At 37.6% G+C, this 24,933-nt stretch overlaps 1 protein-coding gene across 1 annotated transcript; it reads right to left on the bottom strand.

The window, feature by feature from the left end:
- Window positions 1-2,122: 2,122 nt before the first annotated feature.
- On the bottom strand, window positions 2,123-21,120 carry LOC139966353 (glycerol-3-phosphate dehydrogenase [NAD(+)], cytoplasmic-like). The gene is made up of 9 exons (XM_071969268.1): window positions 20,894-21,120; window positions 14,657-14,834; window positions 11,336-11,476; window positions 10,657-10,798; window positions 9,207-9,319; window positions 8,626-8,856; window positions 7,170-7,276; window positions 6,358-6,450; window positions 2,123-3,725 (listed from the first exon to the last, which is right to left on the bottom strand). Exons 1-9 carry the CDS (start codon window positions 20,923-20,925, stop codon window positions 3,707-3,709), a joined length of 1,056 nt encoding a protein of 351 aa, XP_071825369.1. The 5' UTR covers window positions 20,926-21,120; the 3' UTR covers window positions 2,123-3,706.
- Window positions 21,121-24,933: the final 3,813 nt, after the last annotated feature.

A 24,933-nucleotide genomic window follows, 5' to 3' on the forward strand; every position in this document is an offset into this window, starting at 1 on the left:
GTTACCTTATTTATTATTTTAACACAGTACTCAGCTACCCCCAGAAAAACATTGTTCAACGACACGTAGGCGGGATAATGTCGCTGTGTCGGGTGAGACTGCAATTTTTCTCACAAAAAAGTATAAAATATAACAAAGAATATGGTAAACATGTACTTCTAGGCTTGTAGACACTCCCCCCCCCCCACCATCCATGAAAAAGAAAATGTTTCTTTTATACACTCATGTCGGGAATATCCAGGTCAAGGGCGGCGGAAGCACTTTTAATCTGGGGGCGGGGGCACCGACATCGAAGGGCACTTTGCAGAAATTCGATTGGACTGATGCAGCGTTATATTCAGTACCCTTTATAACTCTTATTGTATTATCTTATTTGTGTATACACATCACTCCATCAACGTCCCCCGCCCCCCCCCCCCTCAAGGAAAATATGCATACTAGCACTGCAATATCCAATGCGCAAATTGGGAAACAAGGAACAAGTTTTCTTTTGAGACAAAATGAGGTGAAATCATGCTAGTTGCTAATGTAGGAATCTTCCGAATTAGAGTTTTTTTCTTGTTAATATCTTAACAAATTTTTTCCATTCGAAAATGCTTTGAGTTTGACTCACAGAAATTCGTAAAAAGTCACGGGCTTAGCCAGGATTTGCAAAGTTGTATGCACGGCTATCTGAGCGGAGCGCCACCATCAGTTGGCGCGGAGCGTACTTTTAAAAAAATTTTGGTTTTACAAACCCCTCAGATGGCCGGAAACGGCCCTTCCCGAGTGTTCATTCTGGTTCCCTGGCCTCTTGCTAACTTGAGGCACCTCAATTTTTATGTAGAAAAAAGGCACATTTCTAACCTGAGGAAAAGTGGGGGAGGGGCACGTGCCCCCTTTTTCCCCCGGTTCCGCCGCCCTTGGTCCAGGTATACAATTGACTAGTTAGAAGAAAAAAAATTGATCGTGCAAAAAGCGTGGTAGCCCAGATGAACTGCGCTTACGGTGGTGTTACACGGAAATATTCGGGCATCATGATGCTAAATAAAGAAAATCATGGAATTGTCGGACAAAAATTTGAAAAAGATTCGGGCAAGCTACTGCATATTTATATATATATATATATATATATATATATATATATATATATATATACATATATATATATATATTTCAAGAGGACAAGAAATTCGGGCAAAAGTCCTGAAAAATTCGGGCAGCCTCTTAGGCTGCCCGAATTTTTCAGGACTTTTGCCCGAATTTCTTGTCCTCTGGAAATTTAGGGGGCAGTCTGCCCCCCTGCACCCCCGCCTCGTACGCCTATGGTTGGCATCATTTGTTGTTTCAAGGTGTCAAGGCCTTTCTCCCAACTCAAACCCCTGTGGTCTACGGTAGGTTTGCAGGAAATGCCCACATGTGGACTTAAATAGCATTAGAGGAAGGGGATGGAAGACTAACACGCATCGATGTTTCGGTAATGGTCCACATTGGTGGCTCGGTGCTAATTAGGCCATTTATTGGGTTTCTTGAGGCAGCTGTCATCAGAATCTGGGTTTTTGTGCCAATCGATGACCGATAACATGTATTGGTAGATATCGATATCGCGCAGCACATGCACAAGGTTCGTGGTGTATGGTCGCAACCGTCGCATCGACAATTGCCATGCCATGCTGTATGACCATTCTCATGATTACTACAGATATTGTATTATTCTTATTCTGCCAGATGCAGACGAGAAAATTGTGTAACTCTATTTCCCAAATTATTGAACAAAAAATATTAGTGAATCCCACTGATGAGTTTTTTTTTTTTTTTTTTTTTACAATTTTTTTTGTTACATTTTTTTTACCCCATTCCCAGTGGGGGGGGCCAGTGGGGGGGCCAGCCGATTTCATGGGGGGGCCCCGGCCCCCCCAGGCCCCCCCGTAGCTACGCCACTGGTTTTCTGTTCTTCTGGAGTAGGCCATGCATAGATGCAGGTATCTGGATTTGTCACACCCGGACGGTTGACTAAGAGAAAGTCCCTATGAAGATGACTGCTGTGTTACTTAGGTCAAGGTTGGGATGTGATTTACTAATTTATTTGGACTGGCTTATTCCTGACAAGCAAAGTTACAGAATGATAACAAAGTGATTCAAAGAAAATTTAAAGAAATATATTCATAATATTATTTGGATATTGATTTGAAGAAATTGATTTAACCGACTTGAAATATAAACTGTCTGAATATAGTGTTGATTGGAAATTGTGGTTCAAGATACAACATCTGATGAATCTATCTTGAGTATTTGTCAAAAAATTCTTAAATATTCTTGTTCTTTTATCATCACATTGTCCAGAACCGCTCAAGCTGCAGTCTCAGCTGGTTAAATATCACTCAATGTAATTAAATGAGTCATTGTCAATATCATTTGTACATTACACAAATAACTCCTGATAGCCTATAAACTAATAACTTACTAGCGTTGTGCCAAAATATGCTAGAAATTCAAATAATGGTCACACACACTCACACCTCCCATGGCCAACCAAAGTCATTTTCTCTTTTTGAGATATTTGTCTCACTGAACACCCCTTGAATTTAGGTACAGTATATAGTTAATGTTATCCAGTAATGAAATAAATGCGAAAATGCCTAGCTTGTTTGCTTAACGTTGATATCAAAGAGAGAAGAAAAAATGTTAAACAATATTAATGCCAAAACAATTGTGGCTGACAAATCTGTAGAGTAAAACCCAAATCCTTCATTTGGTAGAGAAAAGATAGTTGTTTTATAGTTTGACTCATAGCAGTCTTGTTAAAGAGTAGAATCATGTTTATCAAAATTTGATGCAAACACAGAAATACTCAGCAGCTGTTTTACAGCCAGAAGGAACTGAATACTGAACTATCTTAAATCAATTCAAATGTTTTGTAATATACCTATATAAATATATATATATATCTATAGAAAGCACATGTATATGCAACAAAAATCTGTCGGGAAATTTAGGATTTTCTGATTATTTTTATCAAAATATAAAGGCATACATAATGGACTACTTTCACGGAATGAATCACCAGGTATTATTTTAATAGTATCATGGTTTTAATTGGCTCTAGGAACAAGTTTATATCATGAATATTTTAAGTGGATCTGTGCACTAAAATGACCAAACATACTGCAACAAAGATTGTAAACATTCTCCTTGGCTGACATTCTTCTTAAATATTCTTCTATGACATACCAAGGGAGATTCCGGTGGGTTAAGTTGATTGCTTATCAAAATAAATCACAAGTTTATGCATCTTAGGTCAAAAACAGTATAGAAAGCATTTCTATGAAAAGTTGCATTTTGATATAATTCTGAATGATGTGAACATGGACAGCTCAGCAATTGTTCCAAATGTAACACATTTTTGGGATGAATCAACAAGAAGATTATTCTATAAAAGGAAATCACATTAAGAGGATCTACCATGATGCAATCCACATCCCGGAATAAGCGTATCAATAGGTTACATTCGATCAACCATAATCTCGAGATAGGGACCAGATATGGATATGCGGTTAACAACCTTCAGTGTTGAATATTCTTCATTATAAGGTAAGCAATGGATTGCCTGCCACTGCAATATCCTTTTACACACTTGATCTAGCTATGTATGTAGTCTGCAAAGATACATATAAACCGTCATTAAGAATTGGTGCAGATTTAGACGAGCTCAGGATCGTGGTGGAATCTACAAATTTGCTGCAGGCCTGTTAAAAAGACAAGATAAACTGCCCTTAATTATGTATCCGTTTTCAGACATGTGCAAGAGTATTTCAGTACAATGAATAATCATGGGGGGGGGGGGGGGCATGGTTAACAAAAAGGCCATGGTGATTACAAGGGGGTGTAGTTCATAGATAGTCATGATGAATACATAGGCACTGCCAATAAAAGTGTGTGGCTATTATAAGGGCATGACGAGGATGGGGGCGTGGTCTGAGAATGGGCGTGGTTGGTATGAAACAAAGCAAAATGAAAAGTAGACGAAAAGGGGTAAAGTGGAATCTTTATATTTGAAGACAAATGCAACCATAATGACTGGCTTAAATATGATCATAATTCTACACACAAAAAAAAATCAGAATAACAGTACAGTCAATAAATATTGTTACTGCCACTTTTGTTAATAGAAATAATCATTTGAATCTAACACAGAAACTTATTTTGATGAACCAAGTTTATATGATATTAATTCTAGAAAATTCATACACAAGTCAGAACCTATAAATCAAGTAAAAGGGAAGCATAGAATAGTATTTTTTTTTCATGTAAAAAGTCTTCAGTCTTAATTCATTTTCCTTTCCAAACATCTTGTGGTTCCTCCAATCACAGCCTCTCCAATTTTGTTTCTTCCAGATATTTTCTAACCAGCAATTTCTCACTCATCAAAATTGGTAACCAGAGACTAAACTAGCACTAATATATTTTGTCAAAATAAATTCCAGTGAACTTTGACAACTCTCACCTGAACTAATTTGTTGGCAGTTTATGTAGATACAGTAAACTTGTAAAAAATGCCCTAACTTTGAGCTATTAATTGAAATGAATAACATAATTTGCAATGCATCTCCACATTTTTCCATCACCTATCTCTTTTATGGGTTTCTTTGGTAACGACCGGCACTTTCTTAATTTAGAAAGACAAATTTGGCATAAAGATGAGTAATTAAGTTTATTCAATAAATCCATGTGGAGAGACCCACTGAGGGAACTCATGAACTCTCTCTACACTAAGTACAATAAGGGCATCACTTCAAAAATAACAAAAATTGATCTCTTTGACTACTGTTAAATCTGAATTTTCAAAAAGGGCTGCCTGAATATCCAAACAGAGCTGTTAATATGCGTTTCATCAGCACTATTTATACACAATTTGCACATTCAGAGTGGATAGCCACCACCACCAAATACTAAGTACTATTTCTGTTGTTTTAAAGTGTTTGTCACTTATACCAGCAGGTATAGGCTTGCTTTGGTCTCCAAATAGAAAGAACTAACTCCCACTTGGAGGTCAAAATTCTCATAAAATATAAGTTTTCATACTTAAGAGCAACTTTTCAACATATGACGGGGGATAAGTAGACCCTTGAAACCATGTGCCTGCCCTTAAATCTGCCTAGGTCTACAAGTAGCAAGTTTACACACCAAAACTCGATGAAATGTTGGCAGTAACGAAACAACAAATCAATGTAGGGACAGACACACAACAATGAATAAACAGAATGGCTGGTATATAAGACAGCAAGCATAATATTCAATATCAAGTGGCAAAGCTGTGTATGAGATTCTCAATATTTCCATTAAACAAACTTTTTGCATTCTTCGCAAACAACCAAAGTTTACCGCTTCAGATAGCCTTCATATCAAGAAAAGTTCTTTTGGGAGTTTCGATTTTGTAATCTTCTAGCCATTTAAAAAGCTGAAAGTAATTACATCTTGTCTTACTCCTGTAAACTAACTGTGCACCCTTTTAAGGTTCCTTTACAAACCACACACACACTTAACACTGCATGGAAGACACAACAGTAATAGTACTAGGGAATTTAAATGCAGATGTATTTATGAAATCATCAGTTACCTAGAAATTTACCCTTCGTAATTAAGATGACTCTTGGTTCCTTGATGGCAGAACTCAATCTGCCTATGCTGGTTCCATAGACATGATATATATATATTTATTTTTTACATTTTGCTTTGTCGTTAATGGACAGTTTCCAGGCAGTGGTATCCCTTATAGAATTAATTAACTAATTAACCAATGGCTCTAACAGTCATCACATAGTATGTCGTCAGAGAGTTTTTCCTCAAGCCATGGTGATAACCTTCTCTTACTCATCCCTCTTCCCTTAAGTCAAACCCTCCCAAGTGACTCTGCTTGGTCCTAAAAACAGGCACACAAGGGTACACATTACAAACTTATGAAGCTAAGAAACAAAAAGGTTGATGCAGAAGTGAAATAAGAAAATATGAATTTCATTCATTCAATTTTCAAGTATATCTGATTATTTCTTCTATAATCTGTTCATGCCCAAGTTTCATTGCACATACACGCTGTTGCAATAATAGCACCTATTGTGTTCACACTAAAAGCATTACCATGCCTAGAAAAAGCATTATCATTCTGCAACACTACATCAAAATGTTTCTCTCAATCTTAAACATTTTATGAATGAGCTATTCCTGAGAATGGTAATCTATTTTTACACCAGATACAATGAGTTCCACTATATTTTTAACTATTTTTATTTTTTCCTTTTTCAATTTTGCATTCCAATAGACCTCTTGTGGCATTGTTTCTCAACTGCCGATGAATAAATTATAGCATAGAGGGCGCCTCACATGTGTTCTGGATGATTGTGCAAGCACGTAATGAACTCTGTCACTGGCTCGCCTTCAAAACAGATTTTGTGTATTGCTGTGAACAACGGATATCTGAAAAAGAGAAGTGAAAAGAAAGAAAAAAAAGTTATGAAAGTATATGTGGGTGGAATTCTGTCCCAGCTGCTAATGTAAAATTTAATTGTTCATGGAACCCTGCAGATATTTCCATTTTCTTTCTACCTTATTCGGTAATGGAAACTCTTTGAAGAGACCATGTGACCTTCACATTGATGTAAGCCAAAATATACTGTTGGGTGATTATTATGTGAACAAATGCAAAAGGAGAAATTAATTTAAAATATTTTTTTAAACCTTTTTCTATGTATCTTAGCCTTGCTTCAAAGGTAAGTGTACTTATATTCAAACAGCCTTGAAGGCAGTTATTTTAGTATATCTAAAGCAGCCACATGTGCATGAGGGCTTACTACTTGCACTTCATGTCAGGTGGCTATCCAATTCAAAGTTTTAGATTATTTGAATTTCTACTCAATTTTTCAAGGCCATTAGGCTGCATAGTGCAGTAACTATGATTGGAGAACCACCGAACCGTCATTTCTCCAAAACAATAAGTGGTATGGAGATGTAGCCTGCACTGATTACACTTGAATTTTATAATCTGCATATTTCAAAAACATACTTTAATGGCAAAAGATCATTGATTAAACTTTGATATAAAGATGCGGTACTAAAACTTGATGAAAGTCTGGTTTAGGAACCAAAGACTCAAGAAAATGTTTACAAGGGTAATTTTTGCGTTTGCTTTTGCTCACCTCGATTCAAGACCTTTCTCCTTTAACATTCTGTTGACTTCAGCTGCGGTCTGTGGTCCTTGCAATTTCTGGCCATTCAACATCTCCTTCTCTAGTTCCTCTAAAGACTGTTCACCAAAAGGAATGCAGAAAAAGCTTGGTTGTTGGAATAATTTGCATCCATTTCCGATGTACTGTTAAGTTAGTGTTGATTTGGGTTTGTATGTCCGTTGTACATACTAATATTGAAAAGGATTTTGCCGAACAGATATTTTTGGAGTAAATTTTTGACTGATCAATTAAAATTTGTTGGGTAAAATAATACTAAATACAACTTGATAAGCTATGGTTGTCTGAGTCACATGATGACGTGAATACCATGTCCAGGTGTTGTAAACTTTTTATTTGTTGTTGTATGATTTGATGATGTTGTTGTTGTTGTTGTTGTATGTTGTTGTTGTTGATGTTGTTGTTGTTGATGTTGATGTTGTTGTTGATGTTGTTGTTGTATGATATGATACTACGTGTCACAAAAAACTGTCACTTGATGTAAATCAATGTGTTGATGTGAAGTTTCTGTGCAGATTGTCAATCCTTTGTGTTGGTGCAAACTCACTGCATAGTGATGTTCACTTACTATGTGTTCTTGCCAACTCACTGATATCACTCACAGTGTTGATGAAATCACTAACAATTGATGTAAACTCACTATGTGTGATGTAAACACACTATGTGTGATGCAAAAACACTAGGTATAGGTCTTAACTGTCTATCTGCAGATGTAAAGTCATGTGTTGATGTAAAACTCACTATGTGTTAGTGTAAAGTCACTATGTGTTAGTGTAAAATCACTATGTGAAGATGAAAAGACAAAATCTGTTTTGTAGCATGATGTTAAATCCAATCTCATGGGAATTTATCAAACTATGTACTGAAAGAAGTTCAATGCATGTCAATACATCAAGTGTGAAGAAATTCTGTCATAAAGCTCCATCACTACGGGTAACCCTTATGAGAAGAAAAAAGTAGCTTTGAAGAGTAAAGTTACTTTGCTATCTTAGGTGATTAGTCTTATTATACAGCATAGTATCATCATGTTGTTATCTTTAGTCATATCATAAACTTTTGAGTATTAAGTGATGCTGTTCATCAATGATGTAGTGATAGTAATACATAGGAGAATGTAGGTGTTTCTGGTCTTAACCTTTGACATCATCAGACATAGGAGGTAAACTCTCGAGGGGTTCATAGTTTGACACAAAATGTCAAGATACTCTGTTTACTTCTAAGACCCGCAAACTTAAACAATGCCAAAATGAACCTGGGTATCACCCTCCCCCTCCCCTGCACCTTTTCACCTAAACACGGCTACATGGGTGCTTTGGGTATGTCATGAAATATTGTTATAAGAACTATGTCTGTCACAACATTGACAAGCAGCCCAGCCCACGGTATATACAATGTCTATTTCTTGCACCTTTTTGGTAAGCACAAATGCTTCTGCGACTTTACGGTTTCTTCCACCGTAGCAAGTTGTGATGAGATCTGCGACGCCGCAACTCTCTAAGAATGTGGAGACCTCGACGTTATTGTAGAAAGACTTGGCAAATGCAATCATTTCCATGAGTCCAAGGCGGATTACAGCTGCTTTGGTGTTATCTCCTAGCTTGAGACCGTCCACAAATCCTGCACCGACAGCAACAATATTCTGATAATGACGAGTGAAAAAAAAAAAGATTAAATAATCAACAGTTTTTAGCAACTACTAACAATAGCTCAAACGAAACTTAGTAGTATTGTAAGAAAGGAATATCATGTCATTGGATAGCTTTTCAATGTAAGTATTTTACCCTCTCTGTGTCACCTACATAAACTCTCATACACAATAAGGACCTTACGTATGTCTCAGTCCCTGCCTATTCATCATAGGTACAAACCCCAAAGTAATGTGAGTTGAGAGTCCATTTAAATGATTATTAGTAAGATTAGCTTACCTTGAGAGCCCCACACAGTTCTACAGTGTGTTCATTTAAATGATTATTAGTAAGATTAGCTAACCTTGAGAGCCCCACACAGTTCTACAGTGTGTTCATCAGCTACTACCACTACTCTGAATGTCTCCACCTCAAACAGTTTCTTCAACAAAGCACCCCGTTCTTCGTCACTGCACCCTAAAAGAAAGAAAATTATTATTGATGGCTGATTAACTTGAAACACAACCATAAAGAATTTCCTCCTCTTGTATTCACCTTGAAAATATGAAGAAAGAAAAAAAAGGGTAATGTGGCACTAGGACATCCCATATCGAACTTTTATACCACGATATCTCCCGAACAGAGCAAGACTTTCTCAGTGTTTGGATGATTTTATAACACTCTGACTATGGAAAGTAAAGACGGAGGGTCATGTTTCCTTCTCCTTTTTGTCTTCATAGAAAGGTTCTCGATCCAGCTGGACCTAGGCCCTATAACTGTACCAGTTGATATTCAACTTCAAGAATCTGTCGTTTTCTATCTTCTAACACAAGAATCAAGGTCTGAGTAGCTCCATCAATACTGCTATATTCAGCATTTAAACCCAAGGATGACATGATGTTAATGAGTGCATGATTTGTGAATTTGATTAGATTCTCAGCCATTTGTCACCCAGGCAACAGTATAAATTACAGAGAAATATCGAAAAGGAAAATTTCAAAATTTTTGACATATAGCATGACTAACTACATTGCTGTGGGATTTTAGTATTCAAGTAATATCAACAAATTGATCAAAATCAACTTGAAGAAAACTGCCTAAAAATATTGCAATCTGCTGGCATTTTGCCTATTAAATCAATCAATAGAACTTTGAATTACAGTTTACAAAGCCGTGGTAAATCTCACAATGTTATAGGAATAGCCTACACATGTTTTCTCACAATATGAAACACCTGCCATGGTACTGATAAAATTCAGAGCATAGTTCAATAATATCTTCCCATTACATTCAGCAATTTTGTTAGTCTGAATTTTACTGTTCTGATATTTGTTTATCACAAAATGCAGTCCTGAAGTACATATCAAAAGGTGTTTGTGCTACAAAAAAGCACTTTTTTTTTGGTAGCAGTTTTCTCATGTTTTCCCTCTGTGATATCTTATAATTTTCTACCAGTTCTGTGGCTGAGTAGATAAAGGCGGTGGCATTTGAAGACATGAGGCTTAGCAATCAGGAGGTTCTGGGGTTTGTTACCCGGCCGGGTCATAGTAAGTTGGGTTTTTCATCGAAGAGCAATTTTTGGTTTTCCATCTGAAATGACTTTCTATATTTGAAAAGATTCCAAATTTGAGTTTAAAATGTTGAATTGGAAGCCACCCGACGTGTAAGTTGTAATCTATAAACCCTTGCAGGTTTCTCCCACATTTGTGGTCGCTTTTAGAGTCCTAAAAATAACTGCTGATTATTATTAATACTACTAAATTATAAATTACTCTGTAGACTTGATAATAGTCGAGACCCATATTTAGCCTTACCGATGGTCGTTTCACAGTAGTTACCAGCTGCGACCTCTTTGGCGATATTGGCTCCCATCAGGGCGTAAACTCTCATATCATTAAGGTTTTCTGAGATCATCTGAGATATTAATTCCAGCCCATTATCTTTGATGTGAACTCCCTAAAAGAATATAACAGAAAAGAATTATAACATGAAGGAGGTTCCTTTTCTCGAGTTGGAGTTAGCTTTACATTTAGTTTTAAGTTCTTTCAGGCTGGATTCTACAGGTTGTAGCAAGTGAATCTATTTGCAAAATATTTAGACTGTTACTTGCAACAATTCTGCATTTGTAATACAAAACATACTTCAGATTAGAGTTTTACTGTCACAAAGTTTTGTGAAAGAAAAACTGTGTTTTTGTCCCTTCTGTAACTGTTACTTGTCATTTAGCCTTTGAAGAAGATCCTGCTAGGATCGAAACGTCAGGCCAACTTACTTTTACACATTCTCCTACACAGGCTCTCTAGTGGGTAAGCAGTATGCTAACATTTTTATTTTATTTTGACAAAGTTTAGTCATTAACTCCATAGATTTGCTGTTAGGCCTTCAAAATAAACTGCTGCATTGATTTTCCCATTCTTGTAAGTTGTTACTTATAAAGGTAAGTATTGCAGGATGATATGGGGTCATTTCTTTAAACTTGTTTTATTTACTGACCTTAATCAGAGAGATACCAAATGCTGTCTTCTTGATATTACCAGAAAGCTGACTGCAAACCTTCGGTACAAACTGATGAGGGAGCACCCATACAAGAAGATCTGCATCCCTAGCAGCATCAGCTACATCTGGAACGGCAACCTGATGAAGAGAAAGAAAAGAGTGAGATGCAGGGTCTGGGTTTGGGGTAAAGAAATTGATTGAGGAGGGGAGAGGCAAGTTGTGTACAAAGCTTGGAGATGGGAATGGGGATGACAGGGAATCGCAATTGAAACATAAAAGAACCAACCATGTGCACATTTTTACAAAGTTAATACTGCTATCACTAAATGATTTAAACACACTGTTGAAACTGGATGGAACAAGAAGCCATCGAGCCAAATTATGCCCACTGCATATTCTTCTATACACACTTACACAGTACTTAAGTTTATGATAATTGAAAACTTTGAAACCCGCAGCTGGTATGGATAACATTAGCCAAATAACATCCACATAAATCATGTGTGGCATTGGGATTAAGAGTTTAACATTATCATTAACATCAGCAAAGCATATGATGAAGGTGGCAGAGCATCAGTTACTGTAGAATCACGTACAGTATTGACAGACAGTATACATCAGCGTGTGCAGACATGAACATGGGGGGGGGGGGGAGGGGCTGATATATCAGTACTTATTTCATCCTTGAGAGGAATGCAAAATCTTCACACACACAGACACACACACACACAAACTAAAGACCTACATTCTAACATACTTAAGGTTGCCACATGTGGTGAAAAAAGAAAAAAATATTGAGCATTTAAAGGTTAATACGGCTGTATCATAATCATACTACTGTTCACAATGTACAGCACGGTGGTGTGAATGAAGCATGGAAACACTTCCTTTGGTCAATGCAAAAACTAGTGTTATACCACATTTGTTCAACTCGCATTTCTCCCAGAGAATATGTCAATACATTGCATGTTTAAACGGACTGTATGCTGTACGTCCTGTACTGTACAGTGGTGTGTACGAATTATGCGCCACAGAATGCATGCTGGAAATGCAGACTTAGCAATTTGCAAACACTTCATATAAGCTGATTTGCTCAAATGATTTACTAACTGCCCTATCTCAAGATAACATATCAACAAACTATTTGACAAGTTTAGTTTGCTATTTGATTGGTTTTTGACTAACAATTAGGTCTCAACAGGTACTGATAACAAATGACTTTTCAGGGAGATTATCTAAAGGAAAATCACAGTACACCATGATAGCAAAACAAATCAATTGTATTTTGGATAGCATACAACGGGATGTACACAGTGTGCACTCTTGCAAAACTCGCTGTACATATCGGTTGTAACACACACAACAACATGTACAACTCTGGTTACCTACATGATAATATTGGGGAATTTTCTCTAAGTTGTTACTTCAAAATTGATCAGCAATCTGTGAGAAGTATCCCCTTCTATCTTTTATCCTGCGTCAAACATAATGCTACCATAATACCCCTCCCCCACCCCACCCCTTCCTATTCAACCCAAAGAAAATTCCAATGTCAAAAAACGTCCCATATATTGCAACTGTCTGTTTTGAGTACACCTGACATAGACAATCACCTATTACAGTACACAATCACCTTCATGGTACTTGGTCGAGGGTTTCACCATCATAAGAATTGCTTTGCATTGCATCAAACCCTACAATGCTGGCTAATTGTCTCCAGAAAGCTTTATAAAATCATCTAGAGCATAACTGGATGTCTTGAAGGACATTAATAACCAACCAACTTTGAGGGATATTAGGGGTCGACCCACACATGTATGCCATGTTGGCCTGTTCTGCATGCTTTATTCCTTATGTCAAAAAACAGCTCCCTCATACTCCACATCTCTTCCCTCACCCACCACACCTTTCCTCACCCACCACCTTTCCTCACCCACAACACCCACCCTCTCCCCCATTCTCAAGTCTTTTAGAATACTAGGGCCCATGGAATTCAGGCAAGGCAAGGCCTTCAACTATGCGGTGTGCTCAGTAATCAAGATTCATCACCAGTTTGACCTTCAGCTGTGCTTCACAGTGCCTTCAGCTGTTAACTAGTATTAGGTATGTAGTTGAACCAGGGAGTTGTTATAACAACTCCCTGGTTGAACATGTATCCACTTTTAGCATGTAAGGCAGCAGGTGTTTCCTCTTTCAGTATATGGTACAGCTGGCAAGGTGATGCAAATTAAATAATCTTTGTGTCATTAGTACAGGATACTGTTTATATAGTTAACAGCACTGCTTATTGTATGTGAAGATACAGCACATGTATATATGTGTGCTACAGTAATTGCCAATACCACAGTACCATTCATGTTATACTATACTATGTTGTACTATACAAATAAGAGCATACTGTAAGTTGCATACACACTCTTAAAAGGAGTGAAGAATTCGCGCACAAAAGAAACGTCTGATGCCGGTAATCTGACCTAGTTTCAAATGAGGTGTAACAGAAGTGTTAGACACCACCATCGATCCCAGAAAATAGTACACACACAGCTTGCTACAGTCGGTAATAAGACACCAGTGTTCAGTCAATACATACAGGCTGCGGTCAATACCCACAACACAGTGTACATAGCAGCGATGGACATCTCAGATAAAAGATAACAAGGTATCACGTTTCATTACTGTCTGCATTTTGTAGCGACATGAAAAAAATTTCACTTGCAAGCACTGGAAAGTTAACTTTTTCAGAAGGCGGCACGTGGTTTGGACTAGTCTTCAATGCCTTTAATGACCTGAAAGGTGACTCAATAACCTTTACATTGCAAGGATACAGTAAAGAGTACAGTGCAGTAAAACACATAACCACAATATGAATACATATTCCCATTAAAGCCATGTACCTTTTCGCTCATCATTATGGTTTTCACATTTTCACTATGAAATTAAGGACCATGAGCTTCATTGGTCACAGACATACATGTATGGTACAGTACATTAGGTGTGATGAGCATCATGTATATGGGATGACACCACTCTACAGTTTAACTGGTTGACGAGCAACATTACAACCAACGAAAAGCTGCAAGTTAACTACAATTAAGCAATTCCAGTTGATGAGAAGATCCTTTGTGAAGGGGCGTTTGTGGATAATTGAAAGTTTTGGATTAGTCAATCTTGACCTATGTGGATGGCTCATCTATTGTAGATGTGGTATAAAGTCAATCATTTTGTTTGACTTGTCAAAAGTTCTTGCTGTCGGAGGAGGAGGAGGAGTAGGAGTCGGAGGAGGAACGAAGTAGAAATTAACATCTTCAAAACTCTTACCACATTCTCTGGTAATTTGTAACCAGGAAGATATTTGACATTTTCATGGTCGGTGTTGATGATTTCTGTCAACTTCCTGCCATCGACCATCTCCTCGAATACCCACATGTTCACTGTGTTGTCAAATTCATCATACTTGGCAGCATTTTCACCGATGATGCGTGCAATGGCACTTCCCCTGGAGGAAAACAATGAAAAGATGTATAATGACAGAACAGACGACAGTACTAATTAACCTTCTCATGCGTGGTGTCTACTCTGTATCTTTTGTCCAAGGGCTAGTTGAGTATGGAAGGTATCAAACTCACAGGCATACAAAATTTAACTGGCAATGTAAGGATTAATATGAATTCATAGTAGATGGAAACTTGTTTTTATCTGATTTGATGATTATTTAGAATTATTAAATTGTCATTTCAAGCACACACTTTTATCAAAGGCAACTCTTCATACAGGAGAGGTAAACATGCCTTTGAACCCATTCTACATTGCCCGAGACATCCAAGGGTAAATGGCAAATACAATGCATCTTTCTAACACTGCTAGTAAAGTACATTAATTTGCTTCAATCGTACAGCAGCTACTAACAGGAGAAAAATTTAGAGTTCAAATTTTGTGTAGCAGGTTTGAATTCTCTGAAGTTTGTATCCTATAAAATACTACATGGTAGTGGTATGATTATTCCTACTGTGTAAAGGACTGCTGCTTCACCTTTGGACCTGTATAGCAATTTGACCATTTTGAATCATTTTATGATATGCTATGCTGGTTATTTAATTCCCTGGCATTACCGTACACTTTCACAAAGATTTTTGTAGGCTTGGGTGAGTTAATCGACTCCTATTCGGGATTCACAATTCCTGGCACTTAGAAGTCGAGTAACCAATCCCGCTCATTTGGGGTCAAGACTTTAAAGCCTTTCTTGAAATGTAATATTACAAATAATACGATCGTTGATAAATGACAAAGAAACTTTACTTGGGAAATTAAATTACGCATGAAAGAAGCTACAGTAGGTCCAGTGTATTATGCTTTATAGCCATTACTGTCATATGGACTGACCGTATCTATAGGCATAATTCCAAATATTTTGTAGTCAGAGTGGCTAAGTCCTACGGCAGTGGAAAGTCAACTTCAAAATGTGGCCCAAGCTTAGCTTGTTATAAAATAAGCTGCAGCAGCTATGGCTTTATCTCCTATCAACATGTGCATGTTGCAGGCAATGGATAGAGATGTACTAATTATAGTAATGTATAATGTGCCAGTCACTGGATAGAGATTACTACTTACAGTAATCTATAATGTGCCAGTCACTTGCATGGATTAATTCATTTCAATGGTTGCAGACAATGCTTCCCTTCCCTTCTATCAGCTTACAGAGCTTCATCCTAACAGCAACATCCCATATTCCTGGGGACTAATCAATACAGATGTCTGAACGTTCCTTGGTAGGGAAACAATAGTATTTTTAACCACAGAGAATGCAATGTAGCATATCATATCTATGTGTACCGTTTCAATGGAATGAGATAAAATGTTGAGCATTCAGGTTCAGCACACATGTTGACTATAACATATTGGCAGACAGACAGACATATGGGTACTGTACTACTGGGAAAGACTGTCTGACAAACATCTGAGTACTTTCTGCCTTGTAATACAGTTTATACTTGAATGGCACTTGGTTTGTGAGACCATGGAGGTCTGTTTATAGCTCCATCGTGAGACCTCTCACTGAACCTACTGAGCAACTACTGTATTACTGTATTTGCCCCTAAATTATATATTGTGACAAATGACAGGCGTCCTTATGATTCAAGACATCTGTTTTGATGATAATGAAAAAAAATAACAGAAGTAAACCCCTTCCAGCAGTTACTTGCCTTTAAATACATTACATATGCATCATAAGAGTAGTTTGCAAGCTAACCCTGGCTGAAGTTAATACTACAGATGGAGAGCAGTATAAATCTAAACAGAGTCAGTGCTTACATGGTTTCATGACAGGAATCATGTGACATAATACCACAATGATATAAGAAAGACAGAGGGACATTGTTTGTTGTCAGTAATTATTTTGCATGCTCACTCTAAAACAAAGTGCTGAATTTGCATTTGTAATAGTTAACCTCATGAGATCCATTTGATATTTTGACCTCTGCTGACCTTTGAACTCCACCCAAAATAATGTTCTTGTACTCACTGTAAGAAAGACACATGCCAAGTATGAGCTTTGTGATGTGACCTATTATGGGATATCATGTTTACAAGCTTTTGTTTATAAGGCTTTACAGAGTGTAGACTTCGATGACCTTAAATGACCTTTGACATCCACCAAAACCAATAAGGTTCTTGTACTCATTATAAGTAAGCCACATGCAAAACAAAGTTTCCTATTTGGCGATATCATGTTCGCAATGATTTCAGGTTTTGACCCCTGGTGACCTTCAATGAACTTTGACCTACACCAAGTTGTGAAAAACTTAACACTAAGTAAGGCTATTCTACCATGCATAGGAGCTCATTTGGTGTTTAGGTTCTGGAGATATAGCATTTTTGAGATTTTTACATTTTGCCCTCTGCTGACTCCAAATTAATTTTGACTTTCCCCCAAAACATCAACTTGTACTGATTATTGGGAAGCCACATGTAAAATGTGAGAACATCTTAGGTTACCTATCTTGAGATATCATGTGTACTATCCATGTCATCACATACACACAGACACACATATGAACATATATTGCCAACTTGACTGCATAAATTAATTACTTGCCTGCCTATGGCGAAAAACCAAAGAAAAATCACCTTTGTCCTTGAGTGTATTTGCTCACTTTGTTAGTACAGAACCAGCAGCTTTGAGTTCTTAATATTTGTTGGGTACACAGAATTTAGAAAACTCAAATTAGGTTGAACACTAGTCATATACACTGTCTCCTTATTCCATCAGACCCTGACAATACATTTATACTAATTATACATTTTTGGCAAATGATTAATACTGTAATTTTGTTGTCAATAAAACGAACCAGGTGTTCTGATTTCAAGCTTGGCAATATTTGCATATTTTGGGTGGGCTGGTTGTCTGTTTGTAAAATGTTGTTGGCTTACAATGAAACATTTGCTCAATGTCAATGTAACATTCAGGTATAGTATTCAACACTGTGGCACCATACAGGGTTCTGAGTCTATATGGGCTACAGTAGCATCTGACATTCTCTCCTCTCGTTTGTGTAACGCTCAAGTTGTAAATTTATACTTGCAGGTAGTGATACAGTATGTAGGTAGTACATCAATGGTGACGAAGCACTCTTGTATATGGTGCACATTACAGTATGTCCTTCTGGAATCTATATAGAATCCAACAAGCTTTAAGTTCACTTGAGAAGCACAATGGAATGTGACAGTCAACCAAGCCTGTGTGTACATTGAATAAATAAAGAGAGACATGAAAAATGTGGCTGTATCCATGGATCATCATCTTAGTTACAGAGTCAGCATACTAACAATGTAGGCTACATACTACATACATACACACACATTTTTTGTACACACACGTGTGCACATATGTAATATGGTATCCTGCAACGTGTACTCTTATGAAACAATCTAATCTGGAGGTTCCACAACCTGCTCTGAATGACTGTACATTGGGACATTACAGTCCCGCACAGTACATACCAGAACACTGTCACAAATGATCATTACTTTGATGCACTCTCATTCCCACAGTCCTGAACACATAACATATCAGTTGTTTTGTCCGGGATAACACGGCAAATTGTAATTGTAGTCCGGGTTATAAAAAAACTAGATTATAAAATATAAACTTTTCATACATAACAGTGTGGAAATTTTTGTAAAAGATCTGATCACTCCCTTTTGCAGTGAATTTGTGTTATCGAGGAGGAGGTTCCGACATTTTGTAATGTTTTATGTCTGCGTACCATTGTTAAATTGTCCACATACTGTAGGGGCTTATTAGCCTACTTATTTATGATAGAATACATTGACATAAAAGATGGACAATGCACACACTATATATTGCATAATAACCTACTACTGCAACACTGATAAGTCTTATGGCCCCCAGACCACATACAAAATTTCACTATGGCACTTCAAGATCAATTCATGCCCACTCCTCACCATTTGGCTTCACCTCTGTAGCCTATAATATTAAGTTTGCTCTCAAGATCAGTACCAGTGAAAGTTTCAGAATGAACTTCTGTCAAAGAGTACTAATCAGTTACATCAACATTATTTAAATCTCATCAGTGCAATTGACCAGTCTGAAAAGGAAATAGTCTAGGGTACAAAAGATCATTGACAAGTTGATGAATGGAATGTTAACGTAATTAAACCAGATGGCAGGGTGGCCTCTTGAAATAAGTGCTTCCGAATGATCGTAACAATATAACATTTTGCTGGTATAACAGGATAGTTCAAATTGTAATGGCACTTTAGCTCTACAGTAAAAGCATGGTAAGCTATGTATACTGCTTTAGGCTGTATGGAAGCTAAATGCAGATGGAAAACCTTTCCTAAGTTTCCTTGCTACAAAAGGCTTCTTTGATGAGAAGATTCCATGCATGACATATGACACAAGTTCAATTGGTCATGACTCAGGTTCACCTAAGATTAAAAAGCATGACTCACTTGTTTAATGTAAAATTTCAAAAATTTAAATTGTCATCCTCTGATACAATGGTAACTTGACAAAACAATGTGAAACAATAACAAATATTGAATAAACCATTGTCACATTGTTCTCATCACAAGACCAATGTCTATATAGTCAACATATATTGTAGGTTATAATCTAAGATTTTCACACATGCTTTATACTGTAATGATTCTGAAAGGTAAACAGACCTAGTAACCTACTGTACAGGGATTGATTGGTTTAAAGAAAGACCGAAGTCTAAAGTTTAAAAGAGCTTAAAAATACATCATGTAGAAAGCAACTTAAGGACATGGATGGGGTCGGATATAATGAGGGGCGGTGGTATAGAGGGCAAGGAAGAGCCGGCTGTTAAAAGAGGTGGTATATTGGTTTTATTCATTTTTAAAGAGAACCCCCAAAATTTGGTGCAATTTATAAAATAGACAAGGAATTTGTATGGGTTATGGGCGGATGCAAGTGTTTTAGTATGTTTTTCTTGGGTAACATGGATGGTGTCGGATATAGAGGGATGTTGAGGTAGGGAGGGCAAGGAGAGCCTGCTGCTGAAAGGGTGGCATATTGGTCCGATTTTAAAAGAACCCCCACCATTTTCTACAATGTGAAACATGTAGACAAGGGATATGATCGTGATGAAATGTGAACACATGCAGTTGCAAAAATAATAGCTCCAGTGGGGTAATCTGTTAAGTCGGAACTCTTATGAAGCACACAGACTACGGCAAATTGTGTGCAATTCTTCGCTCTCAATATAGTGTATTATGTGAATTGTCTCTGACAATAGTTTCTAAGTATCTTTCAAAAGTTTCAGAAGATTTTCCACTATACTATCCCCTTAAACAGAATGTGAAATTTTTCTTACGCTCACAGGCACATTCATAATATCCAACCCAACCTCGGTGAATCCTCAGATTTAAAGAAGGAAACAACTGTGCCATTGTTCAAGTGTTTCCAAGTTATACAAGTATGTGGTTCTTTCTCTCTTATTTCCTTCCAGTATACATGTAAAATTTATGGAGAGGAGTCATAAAATACCCCAACAAGAAGAATCACCAATACAAAAGGTGATTTTTTTTAAGATGATAGGATATCATATCAAATACATTTACACATACAAAAGTTAATCCATAAAACGATATAACAAATGGACTTCAACAAACAGTCCAAGAATAACTAGTAATATAAAAGGGGAAACAAAAGTAAAGATGGTAGGATATCATTTAAAGTTAGGCTAGTATAACTAGTATTAGTATTAATACTTCAGGGGCCTGTTTTCAAAACCTGCTAGAATTCCGTTCGGCTAGTGTTAGTATATTGTCAAACTCAGCTGGGGCCCAGTGCTGGGCCTTGACCATACCCAGGCACTACAAACTGTACAATTACACAGTTATAATACAATAGGCTTAGCACTAGTACAGCGCGTATTGAAGTAGTTCTAGTATTACCTAGTTTACGGACCTAACACTTCATTCATGAAAGCTTACAACAGCTAAAACGGAACTTTGAATTTCAAATATAGGCAAATTATTGAAACGTAGTGTATAAAAACCAACCAATTTCCGGATCCGATAATGCACACCTTCATGTTGTAGGTCGTTTGGAAGAAATTCAGCGTCTAATAGAAGGATATTCGTCAGCCTCGGTAGTGCAGCAGTACGCAAATTACACATGTACAGAAAGTACAAGCATGGGTCCGGGAATACCGTATGATTGAGTTGTGTGCGTACGTACACAAAAATCCTGAACAGTCGTGTCATACCATGCTTCTGCATGACAAATAATTCTCACATAGTATAAGAGTACTGCATATTCATTTCACGTGGTAAGGTGTAGATGGAAAACCGCTGGAAAAGGAAAATATTATTCACGATACAAATAATCATGCGTTGAGTCTGGTGATGTATTCTTCGATAGTCGTGGCACGTGGGTGACATGGAAATGTCAACGTCTCTGCACTTAACATTCTGTCTACATCATGGATGGGACACAGGGAAGTGGGGCAACTGCAGGTCAACTTCAGTGTGATTTGGGAATAACAAACGCCATGAAGTAGGTCTAGTGGCGTGCGCAATGTGAGGGGCAGTGGACAGTGGCGTAGGCGCCGTAGGAAGGTATACTTTTGAGTGTGTGTGTATGTGGGGGGGGGGTGGCTTAAGACTGATGGCCAGCCCGGGGAGGGGTATAAGTGGGGGTGTCTTTTTTTGGCATTTCCAGGTGGCCTCAGATGCAATTTGGTGCAATATAGTACACTTCAACACCCACTCCTTTTTGTAAATAATTTTGCATTTTCAACCTGGCCTTAGATGCAATTTGGTGCTCAAAATGAGATTTTTTTTCTCATTCGGAAATGAAAAAGGGGTTTTCTGACTTGCGAGGCGGGGAAAGGAATGATATTTCCGCCCCCATATTTTTTACTGGGGGGCTGGCGCCACTCAGCCCCCCCGGTTTCTATGCCCTTGGCGGTGGACCCCCACCACATACCGTTAGTCGAGGAATGCACCATTTTCTGGGGGGAAAGAGGCCAATCCCATTCACCCTACAAAGCAAAAGGCTTCAATGACCGAAGAGTAGCATCCCTTCGTTTATTCATTATAAATTCCTCAAGGTCCAGCTAAAATGTTTAGTACCTACCTTATTCAGTCTAGGTCATGTTTGAATGCTTTATTATCAATAAGCACAACATTATGTTCAGGACTACTTATGACCTAAATTATATTATAATGCCTCAGAACGCACCAATTTACTTCTAATTTTTTTTTCTTTTTCGGATGGGACAACCAGACCTCCCCCTCTACATGGTAGTCAGCTTCAATAACCAACCCAGCAGCAGCACCCCTCCTTATAAAATACTTCATTAGCATCTGATCCCTGCCATAAATATTCAGGCCACTACCTAAATGTGTCAGAGTGGGTAGGAAGGGGGAGAGGGGGGAGGCTTTTGGACTTTTATTATTTATCTGCACTATATTTCGTTTATAGCTACTTACATGACTTAATTATAATATGCCTAAGAATGCATATTATTCAAAACATTCAAAACAATAGATTGAGAAATAAAGCAAGAACAAAACTTTTTGTTGTCAGTTTAAAGGTTGTGAATTAAGACTCACCAAAAAGAAAAGTCTAATGACTGTAATTTGACCTAGTTTCAAATGAGGTGTAACAGAAGTGTTAATCATAACCATCGAACCCAGAAAATATACACACAGCTTGCTACCGTCAGTAATTAGACACTAGTGTACAGTCAGTACATACAGCTACGGTCAATACCCACAGCACAGTATACAAATGATACAGTGATAGACATCTCAGGTCCAGCTAAAGATAACAATAAAGGTATCACGTTTCATTACTGTCTGCATTTTGTAGCGACACAAACAAAACGTCACTTGCAAGCAACAGAAAGTTTCAGATGGGCGCACGCGGTTTGGGGCGAGCCTTCAATGCCTTTAATTAATTATTTGTATTCTATTTATTTATTTATCTTTGACCCATATTTATTTAGAGAGCAATACAAGGCAATGACACCTAATGTAATTGGGTATGATCACCCAGATGTAGACAGTAAAGGCATTAGCCTTTGTTTTTGGTGCAGAATAAAACTGGCCCTTAAAATGAGGACAAAATTTGGCTTTGTCATCCACACCATGAGGGCTGGCTACATGTCAACTGTAATCCTCCCTCGGAATTCACATGGCAATAGCCACTGCCCTCACTTAAGTTCCTGGGACAAAATTCTACCTCCTTGTATGATCCCCAAACCATAAATAATTGCAATTCAGACAGATTATTTATATGTAAAACTAGGGATTTTCATTTTTATTTCTAGTTTCCATCGAATATTGTTGACAGGTTTGTGGAAAAGACTCAACTTCATCAACTGCTGAAATGGAGCAAATTTAGTCCATCCTCAAAATGGAGTAATATGATGTAATCTCTCATCCAAAGTGGGTCCCCAAATGTAGTTGGCCACCTCCATAGATCTTCCTGAATCAGGGTAATCAGGGGCGGATGCAGGATTTATGACGGGGGGGGGGGTCTGACTGGTCCAGGCGCGCCTGAACGTAAGACTATCTAAGCGGAGCGCCACCATCGGTTGGCGCGGAGCGTACCAGAAAATTTTGGCTTTACAAACCCCCCCCCCCAGATGGCCGGAAACGGCACTTCCCGAGTATTCTAAGCTGCATGTACCTAGCCTGAAAATATGGATCTCATGTCTGCAATTTCTCAATTGATGAGAAAAAAACAATCTATAAAATATGGTAATACATATCAGATGAGTTGAGATGATACAAAAATCATGCCTTTATCCCCCAATCCCCCTCCCGTTCCATCACCACTGTTTGATGCAGGGCCGGATCCAGTATTCTGGAAGGATGAGGGGTTTGCTCATGAAGAAATCGTTGGCACATCCTAGCAGCCTACCGCTCTGCCACCTCACCACCCAAAAAAATTCGAACACCACCTCAATTTTGAAACTTTTCGGTCTGAAAATTGAGATTGTTAGGCATTTTTCGCACGTGTAGCACGCGTGCACACTATAGTTCATTTGACGGAAAAGACACACCTGGCTGACTTGTAAGGATAACCGCCCTTCTGACGTCCTACATGTTAAAAATTGGCGTTTTTTAATTTAATTTTTTTCTCTTTTTTTTCTCGTTTTTTTTTTTTTGGCCAAGAGCAGGGGGGTCCGGACCCACTGGACCCGCGCCTGGTAATAGGAGTAGGGGAACAGAAAGGGGAGTATTATGCTACTCCCTAACAACATAAAAAGAAGAGAATAAAAAGAAGAGAAATTCATTCCAAAGTGCTTTTAGATATATTCTTTGTTCTCTATAGTTGCGCTTCGAAATCATTTACAATCGTGGAACAAGAAATTATCTAAAGCCTGCAGCTTCTGAGAAAATTGCAAAGCAATGTCACATAATCTAATGTTCTGAGATATATTCATAACATTCCACAAAATATTGATTAAATCAATGATTCTAAACAACATATTAAACAACATAGTTTGTCTAAATTTCAAAGTATTGCCAGGGACTGATAATTTAAAACTCAAGATACAGATCATAATGGCAAAAAAATAACATACACAATAACAATGACAACATCCTTGTTCCTTTGGCAAGAATTCCATAAAACAACCCTATGATGTAAAAACAAATTAGCTTTACATAAGCCACGACCAAAAAGCAAGGAATCCCTCATATAATGTTCAGAAAAGCTAGATGATCGACAAAGAAAATGAACTAGTGAGTTTTTACTTTGGTTGACAAGTCTCTGGCATTTAAAAGGTCATTTCTCAAAACTGAAACATTTTTTTATGGTCTACAACAAATTAAAATTAATTTTGAACTTGAACAGGGCAAAGAAAGTTTTGTCAATATTACAGAATGCAAACTAAGTGACTTAAAGTTTACACTCTTTTCGAATCCTGGTCAAAGTCAAAAGTTTCTTTGCTTTTGCCAAGTTTGTTTACACTTTCCATGTCAAATTTTCGTTTTTCATTAACTCACATAAACGGATGCATTTCTCTTGCAATTCCTGGGGTGTATGGAATGATATTGGGGTATGATAGCTGATTGACATGATA

This window comes from Apostichopus japonicus, chromosome 4, assembly GCF_037975245.1.
Source record: "Apostichopus japonicus isolate 1M-3 chromosome 4, ASM3797524v1, whole genome shotgun sequence".
Taxonomy (NCBI): Eukaryota; Metazoa; Echinodermata; class Holothuroidea; order Aspidochirotida; family Stichopodidae; genus Apostichopus; species Apostichopus japonicus.